The 18,248-nt window shown below is 39.5% G+C and overlaps 1 protein-coding gene across 7 annotated transcripts in view; it reads right to left on the bottom strand.

Annotated features, from left to right (window-relative positions):
- The window catches only part of CFAP54 (cilia and flagella associated protein 54), a 292,191-nt gene that overhangs the window by 49,714 nt on the left and 224,229 nt on the right, over positions 1–18,248 (bottom strand). For 5 of the 7 annotated variants that reach the window (XM_065937187.1, XM_065937217.1, XM_065937224.1 and 2 more), the window contains 3 exons: positions 9,603–9,776; positions 7,931–8,154; positions 2,816–2,989 (listed from right to left, as the gene is read on the bottom strand). In XM_065937187.1, the coding sequence (XP_065793259.1) occupies positions 2,816–2,989; positions 7,931–8,154; positions 9,603–9,776 (572 nt within the window). Of the gene's footprint in view, positions 1–2,815; positions 2,990–7,930; positions 8,155–9,602; positions 9,777–18,248 lie in introns of those variants that run through there. The other 2 variants (XM_065937208.1, XM_065937232.1) reach the window with 2 other exon arrangements.

Here is an 18,248-nt window from a genome sequence, read left to right as displayed (position 1 = left end):
AACACATATCTTAAGAAGTCAGTTAGGAAAAAAAAAAAAAGAAGTCAGTTAGGAAAAGAAAACACATACACACATTAAAAAAAAACAGTAGAAGAAAGATATATAGGATTAATGAAATAAATTAATTAATGAGAAATCTCTGCTGACGATAACCAAGAAAGCACGCACAGATAAGCAATATAAAGTGTCAACAGGGGCACTTCAGCTACAAACACACTGATTGGTTAAAAAGATGAGCACGAGTGCTCAGTCGCTCAGTCGTGTCTGACTCCTTGCGACCCCATGGACTGTAGCCCCCAGACTCCTCTGCCCATGGGATTCTCCAGGCAGGAATACTGGAGTGGGTAGCCATTAGCCTTATCCAAAAAGATGAGAGAAATTTTAAATAAAATGGAAAAATTCCTAGAAAAGGCAACTTTAGACAAAACCGACTCAAGAAGAGACAGAAAACCCCAATGTTCTGTAACAGGGGTGACAGTTGAAATACGTGAAACTTGTTTTGACACATGCACTTACCATTAGAGCAGAGACTAGCCCAAGCAGAACTGACGCCAGCTCTGAAAACCAGCACGGTGGCAGTACTATTGCTCAAAGACTGCCTCTAACTATGGAGAATTGCACCACTAATCTTATATTGTCTCACAACAAAATCATAAATGCTTTACTTTGAAAAACTCTTAGCAAATATCTGAGGAAAAGGGTTACTCCAAACTTACAACCCTGGACTCTGTGGATCACAACAAACTGGAAAATTCTTAAAGAAATGGGAATACCAGACCACCTGACCTGCCTCCTGAGAAATCTGTATGCAGGTCAAGAAACAACAATTAGAGTCGGACATGGAACAACAGACTGGTTCCAAATTGGGAAAGGAATATGTCAAGGCTGTATATTGTCACCCTGCTTATTTAACTTTTATCCAGAGTACATCATGAGAAATGCCTGGCTGGACGAAGCACAAGCTGGAATCAAGATTGCCAGGAGAAATATCAATAACCTCAGATATGCAGATGACACCACACTTATGGCAGAAAGCGAAGAAGAACTAAAGAGCCACTTGATGAAAGTGGAAGAGGAGAGTGAAAAAGTTGGTTTAAAACGCAACATTCAAAAAACTAAAATCACGGCATCTGGCCCCATTACTTCACGGCAAATAGACGGGGAAACAATGGAAACAGTGACAGACTTTATTTTGGGGGGCTCCAAAATCAGATGGTGACTGCAGTCATGAAATTAAAAGATGCTTGCTCCTTGGAAAAAAAGCTATGACCCACATAGACAGCATATTAAAAAGCAGAGACATTACTTTACCAACAAAGGTCCATCTAATGAAAACTATGGTTATTCCAGTAGTCATGTATGGATGTAAGAGTTTGGCTATAAAGAAAGCTGAGTGCCGAAGAACTGACACTTTGAACTATGGTGTTGGAGAAGACTCTTAAGAGTGCCTTGGACAGCAAGACGATCCAAACAGTCCATCCTAAAGGAAGTCAGTCCTTAATATTCATTGGAAGGGCTGATGCTGAAGCTGAAACTCCAAAACTTTGGCCACCTGAAGCAAAGAACTCACTCATGGAAAAGACAGATTCTGGGAAAGATTGAAGGCAGGAGGAGACAGGGACAACAGAGGATTAGATGGTTGAATGGCATCACCAACTTGATGGAATGAGTTTGAGCAAGCTCTGGGACTTGGTGATGGACAGGGAAGCCTGGCATGCTGCAGTCCATGGGGTAGCAAAGAGTCAGACAAAGCTGAACGACTGAACTGAACCGAGCTCAGTGGTAAAGAATTCGCCTACCATGCAGGACATGCAAGAGTCTCCGGTTCAATCCCTGGGTCAGGAAGATCCCCTGGAGAAGGAAATGGCAACCCACTCCAGTATTCTTGCCTGGAGAATCCCCATAAACAGAGAAGTCTGGCGGGCTACAGTCCATGGGATGGCAAGAATCAGACACAACGTAACAACTACATCACCACCACAAACTTACACAAACTTCACCACTGAACAGAAAATCATGATTTTATTTATCAGTAAATTTTTGAGCCTAACAAAAGCCTCACACAGAAAATATCTGACAAAGATAACACAAAAAGGAAAAACCATAGCCCAATATTACTCTTGAGTGAAAGTCACTCAGTCGTGTCCAACTCTTCGTGACCCCATGGACTATACAGTCCATGGAATTCTCCATCCCAGAATACTGGAAAGGGTAGCCTTTCCCTTCTCCACAGGATCTTCCCAACCCAGGGACTGAAACTAGGTCTCCCACATTGCAGGCAGATGCTTTACCAGCTGAACAAGGGAAGCCCCATTTCTCTTGAACACAGTGGCAAAAATTCATTAGGAAACATTGGCCAACTGAATCCAATAAAATTAATACATCATGGCCAATTTCAGGAGCACATGGTTGATTTAACATATAAAATCAACTACCATATTAAAAGAGATAAGTCATAAAGTCATCAATATATACAGTAAAATATTCATGATAAAACTTTCTATCAAAGTGGAAGTAGGAAAAAAATCTCCTTAATGTGATAAAGGATAACTATATGAAAACATTGAATGTCACATATAATGGTGATACACTGAAAAGTTTCTCTTTAAGGTCAGGAAAAAGGAAAATGATCAACAGGAAGCAGACATTCTCAAGATTTCTTAATTACTTGTACAGTTGTTTTACCAGACAATATAGATTCTAAATTGCTGTACATTTCTGCTTATATGATTAGAGGATATTCTGTACTCTTATAATGGCTCTGTTAAACTTTACATCCAAATTTAAGACTTAGCTTTGTAATTATATGACATACCATAGGTTCTGTTTCCTTTGGAGGTTTTACCAGGGGAGGAATGTACCACTGAAAGCAAAGCTCTTTGTTTAAAGCTTGTGTTGCCACGAGTGAAGGCACCACATCTCCATACAGTGTGCTGGTAATGGTCTTTAATGATAAATCAGAGTGCAGAGAAGCATCAGGTACTCCTGTCTGGGGAACAAGCAGAAACATTCGTTTTATTGCTGGCAATGAATGTATTCAATAGTTAAGACATTCATTCAATTTTCACTCAATAGTGACTATACTGGAAAACTCTGGGAATCATCTCAGCTTGCTTTATGGATGTAGGTCTTAAAACCTCCCAATTACCACAGAGAAGATTCTTCTGTGGAAAAAAAATATACTTCAAAACCCAGTGGACTCAACAACTGTCTTCCACTTTGGTGAATATCCAAGAGTAACGATCTAGAGGGGAAATATCAGTGCTATCACTTCAGTCTCAAGATCATCATAGAGTCTAAGAACATCTACTTTTCCTCTGGCTTATTTATTGATGTATACATACTAAAGGTTTGGTTATAATTTATCATCTGCTTTACAACAGCATTTTTTTTTGGAGTGCCTTATGAAAAATAAGACACAGTTTTTGCTCTAAGAGGTCAAAATTCATTACTTTCATTCCCTCTTTAAATGAATGTGACTGGTTTGCAAGTTTGGTCTTGGTTAATCTGGGCTCAGCTTATTTGATAGAACTTGGTTGCTGAATCAGGAGTTTTCAAGAAGCACAAATGTGTAGACTGCAATTGGTGATTTCATAAAATATTTACTTAGTTCTTTAAGGTAGCTAAAAACAGTAAAGCATGATAGCTGTCAACAAAAGTAGAGTCTAGCCAGAAAGATAATAATAATGATAATAATATCTCACTTTTAAAAAGGGCCTTCTTCAGTGGAGTGTAAACTATTTTCAAAATTAAATTCTCATTATTCCCAAGATTACAGTGTGGTAACTGGAAAGCAGTTCTTCTACTAAATCTTGACCTCCAAAGGCACTCAAGGTTTGGTGGCCACGGGGAACATGTCCGTGACTGTAAAGAAAGGCCTGGTGTTTCCGTAAGACTCTCTACCTTCCATTTCTGAGCCTATTCAAGATACAACTGAAGACTGTCAATGCAAAGTCTTCAAAATAAAATAAAAAGAGAAATAAATACATTGACCTTTCTGGTTGTCTACTGATAAAAGAAAAAAAAAAATGTCTTCACTGAAAGGTAATACTAAAGGTGAAAACGATTCTAAAATGTCTAGAGACTATCATAAAAGGATATGATAAGCCAGAATCCTCATTCATTAGCACTAGGATACTAAAAGTATGACCAACATGCACAACAAATAAAATTATTAACTCTATGTCAGGCAGTTTACCAAAAAATCAGATAAATAATTGATTCAGGAAAAAAAATGTTCATTTTTTTCCCTATCTGAGTGCCTTTCAGAGCTTCTGACAACTATTTTAGCAAAGAATTCATATTTAATAACTAGCTAAGTGGAGAAAAATAAAAAGTAAATACCTTCTATGTCAACATAAACATAGTGTTTATTCACACAATAGCCTAATAATAATGAACTGCAATAGAAATCAATATTAATATAAGCATTTAATTTTCTTTTCTCTTTTAAAAAAACACAATATCTAACTCCTAATGGGATTAATTACATCAGCTAGTCAATGGGCTATACATTGGGTACTTTTGATATGTTTGATTTATTCTTTGAAAGGAATGAAACAACAGACCTACCAGAAGCACTCTTGTTCGTCATGTACTATAAACATCAAATCACTCTGCACTAATCAAATGTTTGACCTTATGCAGTCTGTCATGGGCACGCAGACTAAACATGAATAACTCAGCATTGTGCACCATTTTAATCATGTCCTTTCTGGAATTTTTAATGTGATTTGTTTGGCGTCTTTGTTTTTCCATCATAAAGCTTCAATAGACTTGACGACAGGCAGACTCACAAAGCTGATGAGCATGACATGTATATATGACGGTTCTGGAAAATGCATCTACTTCTTTGTGGGGGAAAAACAGGTTTAAGTACAAAATTATGGGAAGGGCTTGATTGAAATGGCCTCCTGAGTGATTAAAGGCTCAGAAATGTTATTATAAAAGTCAGCCAAGCTTGGAGTTTACTTTTTAAAAAATCCAAAAGGTTTTATGCTCATTAGCTGTCTACCCCAGTGAAACGAACACATGATTAGGTGGCTTGCACCTGTCAGGCAAGCGACAGTGATCTCCAGGGCTGATTATTCTGGGAGAGTGTTCCACTAATTATATCAAAATAAAGAGCAAACACGGTGAAACAACTCTTTGATATCATAACTGCATTAGAAATACTGTATGTATTTACACTATGTTCAAGTTTGTACATTTGTAGCACCATCCTTAGGACCTGGGTAATGATAGGCTGCCCTTAATAATGAAATGCTCAGCAAAGCTCCTTTCAGAACAGTATTTAAGAAATCACATACATTAGTTTCCAAAATCTTATAAAATATTCACAAGAATACACCCACTGAAACTATAGTTCTCAACCCTCTCAATCTCCCTCTTCTATTCTGAAATACCCGAGGTATCTGGGGCACATGGACGGAATCCTCAGGGCAGTCTCAGGTTCGAGGAGGGGTGACTCGGACAGCTGTGTTAGATGGAAATGATCTGATCCTACTATACTGGTTCCTGCCAGGTGGAGAGCCAGACATTAACAATGCATCCCAGGCCTTTTCACCTTCTCTCTGCTCCTCTGTCTAGAGAGAGTTACTTGATCAGTGAATTTGAGAAAAAGAATTTTGGAAATGCATAATTCTACTCTTCTTCCGAGTATACTGTTTTCAGGGAGTGAACATCCTCTGCTCCTTCATGCAACAGATTTTAAAGGGGTTTCTGTCCCCTCAGGTTTTAAAGAGACCTGTAATGACCCCCGTCTCCACCAAAACCCATCAGCCCGGACTGGTAGAACTGAACTGTCAACTTTGCTAATCACTACTAGGGAGACCATTTACCAGTAAATATAAACCATATCCTAGAATATCAATGGCATGACTCATAAAGTAAGGTATTTTTTAATCTCAGTATGTCTTACTCTTTTATTTCTCAAATGACTTAGAATCTGGGACAGGAAATAGGGGCACTGAGTTTGGGGCATTCCAATACTTCCAGTATCTAAGAAGTAATCTGAAAAATCCTCCTGTGTGGATTGCAATGCACTACCCTGGGGGCAAAAACCCCAGTTGAGACTCACTTAACTGAACCCATAAATATTCCTTAGTGGGTCTTTCCAATGCTTTTTAAAATCACCCTCCTCTCTTGTTCCAAAGAATGATCTTTTTAAAATTTTATTCGTATTTACCCCAAACACAAGGTTGAAAGTAAAAGTGAAAGCGGCTCAGTTGTGTCTGACTCTTTGTGACTCCATAGACTATACAGAATTCTCCAGGTCAGAATACTGGAGTGGGCAGCCTTTCCCTCTTCCAGGGGATCTTCCCAACCCAGGGATTGAACGCAGGTCTCCTGCACTGCAGGCAGATTCTTTACCAAGTGAGCTATCAGGGACGCCCTAAACATAAGGTTAGTATACTCCAGTAGGATAAGATGAGCAAAGGTTCCCGTTGGAAACAAGCCACATTTTCAGGTCACTTCTCTGGGACAGTTGACAACAGAAACATGAATGTGTCTGGTATGGGTATAATTGTAAAAATTAAAGGGCTATATGGTGAAATCCAAAGTCAAGATAACTCAAAATGAATCAGTGGGTTTTTTCCCCCTAGGTTTGAAAGAATTCTATGCAAATCACTTGATTTATTCATTTCACAAATACATATTGAAAATTTACACTATGTTCTCTTGGGTTCTCTACTACAATTTCAAAGCAGAACATACAAGCCTTGTCCACAAGCATCCTCACTCTCCTGCCCCCACTGTATCTGCTAATGGTGTTACCATGCTCTAGGGATCACAGACAGAGGTTCCAAATGATGGGATAAAACTTTTCTCATTCCCTCTTCTCTTGCCATCGCCATAAAGTCACTACGGTGTTTTGTTTTCAATTTTACCTAAGCAACATCTTTTATATCCATCTCTTCATTCTCATTCCTCATGACCATAAGCTTGGCTGTTTCATTATCTCTTTCTCGGATAGCTTCCTTTCACTTACACTTTGCCAATCAGCCTTACATGCTACTGACAGCAGAACTAACATTTTGGTTTTCATACTCTTTCTGCTATTAACCTTGCCATGTTTTTCTCAAAGAGCAGCTGTGAGGTGCCGCCATTTTCCTCCATGCTAACTCTGCCAATCTTTCTCCACCACCACACCAGAGACTATGCCTTATCCACTGCTTTCTCCACCACCTAAGAGTGTCTGGCATATTGTTAGTATCCAACATATGCTTGTTGAACATACCAAATTTGAAACATATCTCCATTTTTACTAAAACTCTTTATACTTTTTCAGTATCTTCCAATCTACCCATTTTGGTTGTTTATTTAAAAATCACTATTAATCAAGACCCTAGTAGCTTGCTCAAGACCCTCTTTTACGTCTCTTCAATAGATAACTTAAAAGAGGTTTCCATATTACATATTTTGGGGAAGTCCATCCAATTGAATAACACTTTCCCTCCCCCCACAAAATCTTCAAACTTTTAATTTATTTAAAAACTTGCCGTTTACCCTTAGCATTCTCATGATTGCTAAAAATAAAAATGAATGCTTTTTATTACACATGTAAAACAAAGGTACAGAAATTGAGTATAGATTGAGAAATTCTCAGTCTAGTTTCCTTATAGGGTATTATATTGAAATTTGTATAACTTCTTGGCAAAATGACTCTGAGAGAAGTTGTGATGTGTAGGAATACAGAAAAGTCTGGGACATTTTGAAGGCTTATAAGAGCAGCAAAACAGAACCTATGAAAACAGAAAACCAGCATGTCTGGTTGGCTTTTCTCTGTGGTAAAAGTTTCCTCAGGTAAAACCTCTGAGGAAACTAAAAACCTTTGTGTCAGTATGGAGGTTAATGTGCTTCTTTCAGAAATAAAAGGATGATTAAGTCTTCCAAAAAACATATAATTATATAATGTTTTAAACATTACCTTGCTTGCTGAATCATATAAGACATTTTCTAGAACAGGTGGATTTTCCATGACTTGAAATAGTTCTTTTGGAAATTCATCAATACAAGAAGAAGAATATAGCTGTAAGAATCTTTTAAGGAAAAAATGCATTTCTTTTTGGCGCAAAATCAATCCAGAGTTAAAAAGAGAAGTGAGAAGAGTGTCATCTGGCAAAGACATCCCAGATCCTGGCTTCAGAGATGCTTAAAGGAAAAACAAAAACTACTATAGGATCATGTTAGATAACAGAATGGTCTCAATATTGCTGTCCTTTGCTTGCTAATCTCATTTCTGCACGTTCCCACCTCACCCAGTGGCTGCCCATAACCTTCCTCCATTTTTCAAGCTTATACTCTAACAGAATTGCTTCTGGTCATAGGAGGGAAAGAACACCTCAGAACCCTGGGATCCTACTTCTGGCTTCAAGCTTAACAAAGCAAAACATTCAATCTTGCTGTCTTCTCTGGGGATCCCCATCCCCAGCCAAAAAAAATCTTAAAGCAAAAATTCAGGTTCAGGTAATTTATCTGAAAACTGATCTCAAGTGAGAGAATGGGAAACGTGTGACAGAAAAGAAAAGAGTCAACGACAGTGAGTTAGGAAAGGGCTCCAGCCATGGACGAGGAGAGCTCAGTTCTGCTGAGGACCTCCTAAGGAAAAACACGGGAAGCTGTTCTATCAGGGGGCTGGCCTGCTGGAGTATCTATCAACCAGCTCCCTCCCTCAGCAGTTGCAGGTTACTCCTGAATGGGTGCAGCCCCTGGTGCTTCCAGGCTATCCTGCCTATAGGCTGGGCCTCGGTCACTTCTAAGAAAGCCCAGAGCAGAAAGAAGCAAAATGTGCACGATTGACATGGGAGATACCAGCAGGTGAATCCAGGGGGAGCTGAATTGATAACGGGAGGGCATCACCGGGGCCCACTGTGCTGGATTATACCCACTGCCTTCGCTACTGAACTGGCCCTGTCACGATGCAGCTTTAACCCACCACCTTTCCCAGTGCCCGCCTCTCCCGCCACTAGATCTGATGACCAGGCTGAGCTGCTCGGGGACTTGGCCTCTTTGCCCTGCTGATTTCCCCATCACTGGGTGCTGCCTTAGTCAAGCTGTCTTTGCTGTTTGCCCTCATAAGCAACACTGGCTCATCAATCTCATGGGCACAGATAAACACATTGTCATAAAACCACAATAGGAGAGACTGTGACATAGATTACAACAGTTTTTTTGGCTATTCTTTAGAGAGCACCAATGATTTTAAAATAAAAACATCAACAAACAAAACTCAAAACTTCGTAGAGTTAAATATCCTGTCTTTCTCTCTAAATACTAGATATTCTCTCCTTAATGCCAAAGATTTCACCTTGTTCATTTTATAAGCTGTTATATTAGGGTCATTCTAATTCTTAACTGTTTTGAGCCACATGGTACTTCAGTAGTCTTGGCGAAAGTCTCTGGATGCCTCCTTCTAAGGATGTCTTAAAATACATTGAAATACTGTTCTTTTCAAAGGTCCCTGTATATCAGACGAAGAACCCCTAAAATTTCCATCTTCTGATGAGAGTTCACTCAGAAAGATGTCAAACATATTTTATAGTTCTAAGTAAGAAACATGACTTAATAACTGGAAAGGAATATGTCTTTCAAAGGCCTACCTAGCAATTTGCTCATATTATTAATTCTTTGTAGGTGAATATAGTAGCGCAGCAGAAGAATCCATGTAATATCCACTTTAATTGGGGTTTTTTTCTGAGAATCTACATCTTCATATACCTCTTCACTAAGGTAAGAAAATGTACAGCCACTCTGGAAAACAACTTGGTAGTTATCTGAAAGTAAAAAAAAAAAAATTAGAATACAAATATTATGTTTTCCTTGAAAAATAACCAGATGTGAAAAAAGAAAAGCACAATTTATAAAGGAAATATTAACACTTAGGATTGCATTCAATTAAAAAAAATTTGTATCACAAAAGACACCAATCATAAATAACAAACCATGGGCTGAGAAAATATGTTTAAAATACCAGATAATCTTCTCTCTACTATGTAATCAATAAGAAAAAGTCAGATAGTCCAACAGAAACATGGGCAAAGAATTTCAACAGGCAACTTGTAGAAAAGGAAAACCAAATGGCCAAAATTTTTAGCATCATTAAAAATCAGATAAATTAAGATGAAATAGCATTTTACATTTCTCAGCAATTAACAGAAACTAAAATCTGAAAGCAATAAATGTGAAGATACCATAATTCTCATATACTATTTGTGACAGAAAATTCCTGGGCAGAGGCTAATAAAATTTTAAATGCAGATACTCAGATATATTACCAGCAGTCCTGCACAATATACTCATGGCACTATTGTTTGTGTTACAAAAAAAATAAAGGAAACTTGAACAAAATTAAAAGCATTAATTTGATGGCACTAATGAGAATTAACTCGGAGAAGGCAAAGGCATCCCACTCCAGTATTCTTGCCTGGAAAATCCCATGGGCAGAGGAGCCTGGTAGGCTGGAGTCCATGGGGTCACAAAGAGTTGGACACGACTGAGCGACTTCACTTTCACTTTTCACTTTCATGCATTGGAGAAGGAAATGGCAACCCACTCCAGTGTTCTTGCCTGGAGAATCCCAGGGAGTCTGGTGGGCTGCCATCTATGGGGTCGCACAGAGTCGGACACGACTGAAGCTACTTGGTGGCAGCAACAATGAGAATTAATTAGATCTATAAGGAGAAACTCTAGTCCATGGGCCAAATTAGGTCAATCCATGTTTATGTATGACCCATAAGCTAAGAATGGTTTTTATATTTTTAAGTGTTTGAAAAAATTAAAATAATATTTTGTGATATGTGAAAGTTATATGAAAACCAAATGTCAGTGTCCTTAAGAATGGAATACAGCCATGCTCATTTACATTTTGTCTATGGTTTCTTCACACTAACACAGCAAAGCTGAATACTTGCAACAGAGAGCACAAAACATAAAATATTACTATCTGGCCCTTTACAGAAGACATGTGTTGACCCAGATTTTGCTCATGAAGGATAAAGTGAGGAAAAATATCTAAAGATAATTAGGTAATACAGAGTTATCAATAGCCTCCGTACACAAAAACAACAACCAATAGAAAGCTAATGAAAAAGTTTTGCAATACTACTAATAAGATAAAATATCTTATCTGAGAAATAAGTCTAACAAGAAGGATATAAGATCTACTTAAAGAAAATGTTAAAACACTCCTAAGAGACTGGTTTTTTTTTAAAAAGGCATGAAAATGAACTAAAAATATAAGACATACAATATTCTTGGTTAAGATGACTCAAAAGAATAAAAACATGTTATTTCTAAGATAAAATATAAAGGTAATGCAACTTCAATAAAATTATGAGAGAACTTTCTCAAACTAGACAAGTTGTTTCCAAAGTAGAAAAAATAGCCATAAAAGAAATACAATTTTTACAAGAAAGAGTAATAAGTGAGGATTTACTCTAATAGATACTAAATATATTATAAGGCTAAAATAATTAAAATAGTTTGGTATTGAATCCTGAATAGACAGATCAGTAGAAATTAGCAAGATGTACAGAAATAGGATAGCCATTTGGAAAAACTAAAATTGTATCCATTTGTTATTCTTTACATATTCCAAATAGACTTCCATAAACTAGTAAAAGGGTCCATGCCTTTTCCTTAAATACTTGTAGAAGCTCTTTATTGGGTTTCCCAAGTGGCTCAGTGGTAGAGAATCCACCTGCAATGTAGGAGACAGGAGTTTGATCCTGGGGTCAGGAAGAGCTCCTGGAGGAGGAAATGGCAACCCACTCCAATATTCTTGCCTGGAGAATTCTATGGAGGGAGCTTGGTGGCTACAGTCCACGGGGTCGCAAAGAGTCAGACACGACTGAATGACTAAGCACCCCCCCACACACAGAGAAGCTCTTTATTATAGAAATAAACCCTTTAACTGTGATATTATTTGCAAATATATCTTTTCAATTATCAGGTGTTATTTAACCCTCTTTATGGTAATTGTGTGCCATGAAGAAATTTTCATTTCTAAGCAGTATAAATTACTAACATTTTCTTTGATAACTTTTGGATTTATGCCATAGTTAGGTCTTGACCATAATCTGAGACTATAAGTAAGGAAGGAGACATTCTCCCTCAATGCCTCCAGAGGAAAGTAGCCTGCTGACACCTTAATTTTAGCCCAATAAGGCCTATGTTGGGCTTCAGAACACCAGAACTGTAAGATAATACATTGTGTTGATTTAAGCCACTGAATTTGTGGCTATTTGTTATAGCAGGCATAGGGCATTGGTATGGTACTAGTGGTTCCCTGGGAGGTCAGTTGGTAAAGCTGCAATGCAGGAGACCCCACGGTTCGATTCCTGGGTTGGGAATATCCCCTATAGGAAGGCCTGACAATCCACTCCAGTCTTCTTGCCTGGAGAATCCCAGGGACTGAGGAGCCTGGTGGGCTACAGTCCATAGAGTTGCCAAGAGTTGGACACAACTGAAGCAGCCTAGCACACACACGTGCATTCTGACAACGCTGTTTCCCTCCGGGGAAGAGCACCGAGTCACTTGCAGAGAAGATGGAAGGGAGACAGTCTCTCCATACCCGTCTATGAATTTTGAATCGTGATTCTTGAGAATAAATTACCTGTGCAAAAAACTGAGCTAAATTAAAAGCAAAAAAGAACCTCTACGTTTATGTGGCCAATGTTATGTAGTCTTTAATGTCACAGAGAAAAAATAAGACCAGTTTAGTTTTTGTTCTTTTGTAGAAAGTCTGCTTTTTCTGTTTACAATTATTTTGTCTTTACAATCCAAAAATGAGGCCAAAATTTGTCCATGTATTATCTGTGCTATTTGTAAGTTTATCTTTAGAAGAATATTTTGGAGGGAGAGTCCCTTATACCCTGCATTTAGAAGCACCCCTTTGCAATGGTTTCCACCACCTCCAGCCAGGACTGTCTGGTCACACTGATTTGGGGCCTCTGCTTCACTGAGGATAATTCTCGTCGTACCCTCATTGCCTGAATTGGTGCAGCACGTGAGCACACACATGCATGCAAGTACATGATCAGTGCTGCTGGCATGAATAATGTACCTCCATTCTCACCTGTAGGTGGTATAATTATTTGGGATTTGAAGATATAATGTGTCCTTCTAGCTCCCCACTGGTATGGGAAATTGTGTCTCAGAAGAATGGAAAATAGGACAGCAGTAGAGGAATGACATCCCAGTTTATAGTTGGCATTGACTCATATCTCTGAGCCAGGGACAAGGCAGAACGGGAAAGACAAATTGCATTTTTTCCAGGATGGAAGGTTTTCTCTGTCTCAAGAGGCAAAGCATGTATTAATACTAAGGATCAGTTGATTCTTGGTTCTGCTCCATAGATCTCTCTTTATGTTCTGACAGTAGGTTCATCAACATTCATTTTTGGCATGACACATATTTATATTTTTCTGTATATCAAGTGTATTTAGTTGTGAAAGGCTGCATCCAGAACTACTGACCCTGAATGTCACTTTTAATTCAAAATATATTACAGAATTTAATAATTTTTAATCCTAGCAGAATTTTTTATTAAGGCCACAAGAAAATCAAGACAAAAAGATGGAATGTATTTGAATATAACAGGGCCCCAAGTAGATATTGAGTAAGTGTTTTTTGCATTCAATCTAAATATGGTCCCATGTTGGCAGTGGGCATCATTTCAGGGTCTGTATTCCTACAAGACAACGTAAAAGGAACCTCAGTAAATTGGGCCGGCTGCACCTCTCAATTCTCTTACTGTTCTATAGACATCATACAATTGCTCTCTGGTTCTGGCAAGATGATCTTTATTCCATCCTCCACACATGACTGGTCTATTCTGTCACCATGCTTCTCTGATTGTCAATTGCTCAGAGTGCTGAGAAAATAAGCTTCCCTTCTACCTGGTATCCATGCCTCTAGTCCATTTGTATCTGCCTCACATGTATTTCTTCCAGGAAAAAAAAAATGTTCCTTAAAAACTCAAATGCCTACCCAGCCTGTGTCCAGCTTTAGCTTAAAATATGATCCTCTTAAAAAATGCATGTATATAATTTTGAAGTGGTTGCTAAAGACTAGAAGTTTATGGGCAGTAAGACCTACTCCTTGGTGTGTTCTTGACTTCTCCCTACTTCCCTCTGGACAGAAATAGCTATATAGTGCTCTAACACAATAACAGTGAATATCCTTTACCACATCGTGTGCAGATCAATGCTAGTGAAGGTAAGATGAGTGAAGAGGTTTTCTCCTGGATGCTAATGTATGCTAACACAAGGAAAGTCAAACAATTTTTATTTGTTGTTGTTGTCCTTTAGCAATTCATTATAATATGAACCTCACTGCCATCTGGGTATCTGAAGCAATCAGTTGGGGATTTAATATTTCCTTCCAAGCCAAAAACTGAAGTGAGAGAAATTCTAACAGTAATTTATGATCAAACTGCTAGAAGAATACTGGAAAGCAAAATTATTATTCTTAAGGCAAAATACAAAATGAGTTGGGCTTAAAAAATTTGGTCATTTCACGGCTTCCCTGATGGTCCAGTGGTTAAGAGTGCAGCTTGCAATGCAAGGGGCATCCATTTGATCCCTGGTCGGGGAAGACTCCACACACTGCCGAGCAGCTAAGCTCGCACACAACTACTGAACCCGCACTCTGCAACCACTGAAGCCCGTGCACCTGGAGCCGGCGCTCTGCAATAAGAGAACCCGCTGCAACAAGAAATCCACGTACCACACTGAAGAGTGAGTCCCTGCTTGCTGCATAGAGAAAGCCCTTGTGCAGCAACGAAGACCCACCATAGCCAAAAAATAATTTAAAAAGAAAAACAAGTTTTTAAAAATCAGGTCATTTCAAATTAGTATCTTTGTACAACAGTAAAGGAGTGTTAATGGGTACAAAATGGAAACTGAAAATTGGAAGACGCTACAAAGACCACTGAAACAGAAAAGCATAAATTCTAGCATTAGACACAGTTGTGATGAAAACTATTAGCCCAATTCGATCAACTAGGATCGTCTGGTTAGGAGATGCCATTCCCCACCGTGTGTGCCCATGGGTGACCCCTAACTGATCACGGCAGCACTTTTTCCAGTCCTGCCACGCAGCAGTTCAGAATTCTTCTTAGGTGACTGCCAGCCGAGATCCAACCAGTGCATCCTAAAGGAAATCAGTGCTGAATGTTCATTGGAAGGACTGATGCTGAAGCTGAAGCTCCAATACTTTGGCCACCTGATGCAAAGAACTAACTCATTGGAAAAGACCCTGATGCTGGGAAAGATTGAAGGTGGGAGGAGAAGGGGATATCAGAGGATGAGATGGTTGGATGGCATCACTGACTCAATGGACATGAGTTTGAGTAAACTCCAGGAGATGGTGATGGACAGGGAGGCCTGGTGTGCTGCAGTCCATGGGGTCACAAAGAGTCGGACACCACTGAACAACTGAACTGAATTGAGCCATAGTGTGGGTTATGTGTGTGTACACTCAGTCATTCAGTAGTGTCTAACTCTTTGAGACCCCATGGACTGTAGCCCGCCAGGCTCCTCTGTCCCTGGGACTCTCCAGGCAATACTGGAGTGGGTTGCCATGCCCTCCTCCAGGGGATCTTCTCAACCCAGGGATCAAACCCGTGTCTCCTATGTCTCCTGCATTGGCAGGCAGATCCTTTACCAGCAGCGCCACCTGGAAGCCCAGTAGCTTGGATTATCATCCCACAAACATGCACACTCCTCTTCCTTCCTCTGCAGGCAGAGTCTAATTCCATGCCTCACTGACACGGGATGTGGCCCTAGGACTTGTTGTGACTAATGGGATGTAACCTAAGAGAGGTCTTGGGTGTGCTTCTGTGCTTGGGCTTGGGATCTGGTTTGTCCCCTAAGAAGAGCAGCCCCCAAGCAGTCACTGTCTCTTTACCCTGGGTCTCGTAACAAATGTATATGAAGTGCACCGGAACTTGGCCTGTAGCCTGATGCAGGACATAGGAGACAAGTAAAAGAAAGAAGTCATGGTGTTCTTCCACTGAGTTTTAGGGTCATTGGGTATACACTGCAATTTTGGCAATAACTGATTAACACAGAATTTCAGATGTAACTTATTTGTTATCTCTGTCCTAAAAACTTAAAGCGTGAGAAAACAGAGCAGGATAAAGTAGACCAGATCTATCTGAGGAATAAGGGGCCACTGTGAAAAAGAAATAGCCATGTTGGTAGTTGAAATCACAGTTTTAAAATTCAGATTTCAGTCTTCTTCATAAATAAATCGAATTCATTCAGTCTACAGATTAAGGACAATGAGGCTGAAAGACATTCAATGGTTTGACAGGATCAGGGTGTTAGCTGAAACCTCTTCATTATTAATACTGCATTCCCTTTGTGGCAAAACAATAATGTGTGTTTCTCAGAGAACTGCTTTCCTGCATTCTGAAGCAGGGAAAACTGAGTGGCCACGCAGGGTCAAGAGAAAAAAGCAGTGACCAACCCCTGCTGCCATACTGCCCGGCTTTGTTCCCCGAGAGCCTACCTTTGGGGTCCCTAAGGAAAACCATGCACCCTGTCTGAGATCCAGGTCATGGACCAGAAGGCTGACAAAGCAAAATCCCACCAGGCAATAAAAATAAGAAGACAACACCTTAGCATTAAACAGATCCATCTGATGGAGCAAACAATTTTAGTTTGGAAAATAGTCTGGGCCACCTCTTCTTCAGGAGAGAGCCAAAGGAGACGATTTCAGACACAAACTCTTCAGCTAAGGTTGACTCAACCCTTCAGCAGTAAGTTCCAGCCTACCAGAGTAATTTCAGAGGCTTTAGGAAGACTACCTCATCAGGTTACCCCATCAAGTTAAAGTTAACACTTTTCTTCGCCTTTGGCTCAATGCTCACCCAATGTCAAGCAAAATTAGATACTGTTGTTACTAAAATATCCTTCTGGAAATAAAATTCCAGCATCTTGCTTCTTAGAACCTATCCAAGTGCTTAGCACAAAAGAGCAGTCAATATTTTTTGAATGAATGAATGGGCAAAAACATAAAGTGACTGTTCAATATTTATGTTATTGCTGGTGTGACTTACAGATTTACACTATAGTTTATTGTAACCAACAGCGGAGTTACAAATTTTAAAAAAATATAGTAAGGTTAAATTTAAATTCCACTAAATTTTCATTCATTCATTTAACAAATATTAATATCAGTCCTTGCTAGGTATAAGTAACATGTGATTTTCTGTAGTGTGTGCTCATGCTCATTCATGTCCGATTCTTTGCAACCCCATGGACTGTAGCACACGAGGCTTCCCTGTCTATCATCGACTCCCAGAGCTTGCTCAAACTCATGTCAATCAAGTCAATGATCTCATGAAGATGGCCCATCAAGGAGATGGTCCCCTTCTCCTCCTGCCTTCAGTCTTTCCCAGCATCAGGGTCTTTTCAAATGAGTCAGTTCTTTGCATCAGGTGGACAAAGTATTGGAGTTTCACCTTCAGCATCAGTCCTTCCAATGAACACCCAGGACTGATCTCCTTTAGGATGGACTGGCTGGATCTCCTTGCAGTCCAGGGGACTCTCAAGAGTCTTCTCCAACACCACAGTTCAAAAGCATCAATTCTTCAGGACTCAGCTTTCTTTATGGTCCAACTCTCAGATCTATACATGACTACTGGAAAAACCATAGCTTTGATTAGATGGACCTCTGTCGGCAAGGCAATGGCTCTGCTTTTCAGTATGCTATCTAGGCTGGTCACAGCTTTCCTTCCAAGGAGACAGCATCTTTTGATTTCATGGCTGCCGTCACCATCTGCAGTGATCTCGGGGCCCAGAAAACAAAGTGACTCACTGTTTCCACTGTTTCTTCTTGTCTCTTGTTTCCATCGTCTCCACTGTCTCTAAGGAGAGCCCTTAGTAAATCAAATAGCTAACTTCCCTGCCCTCAGGAAGCTGATGATAGTTTAATAAGAGAAAAGGCTTAAACATGCACAAGTACACACATGCACAAATATAAAAGAACTAAGAAAAGAAACAGGGAGCTATATCTGAGTGTAAGAGTAGGTACACATTTCAGAGGCTCGGAGAAGGTCTCTCAGATAAATAATCCCACAAAGTTTCATTTGAAATGTGTGAACTGGAAAATAAACAGGCCATCAGGAAATATCATTTTTTCCCCACACAACCCTGCACCTGAAATGCAGCAGTGAATGGAATAACATACATGTACATACAGCAAGCAGGGGCCCCTGTGTTTTAGCAGCTATACCC

This window comes from Muntiacus reevesi, chromosome 1 (genome assembly GCF_963930625.1).
Source record: "Muntiacus reevesi chromosome 1, mMunRee1.1, whole genome shotgun sequence".
NCBI classification, from domain to species: domain Eukaryota; kingdom Metazoa; phylum Chordata; class Mammalia; order Artiodactyla; family Cervidae; genus Muntiacus; species Muntiacus reevesi.
Note: the sequence above shows the minus strand (reverse complement) of the source record. Positions and strands in the feature narration are given on the sequence as shown.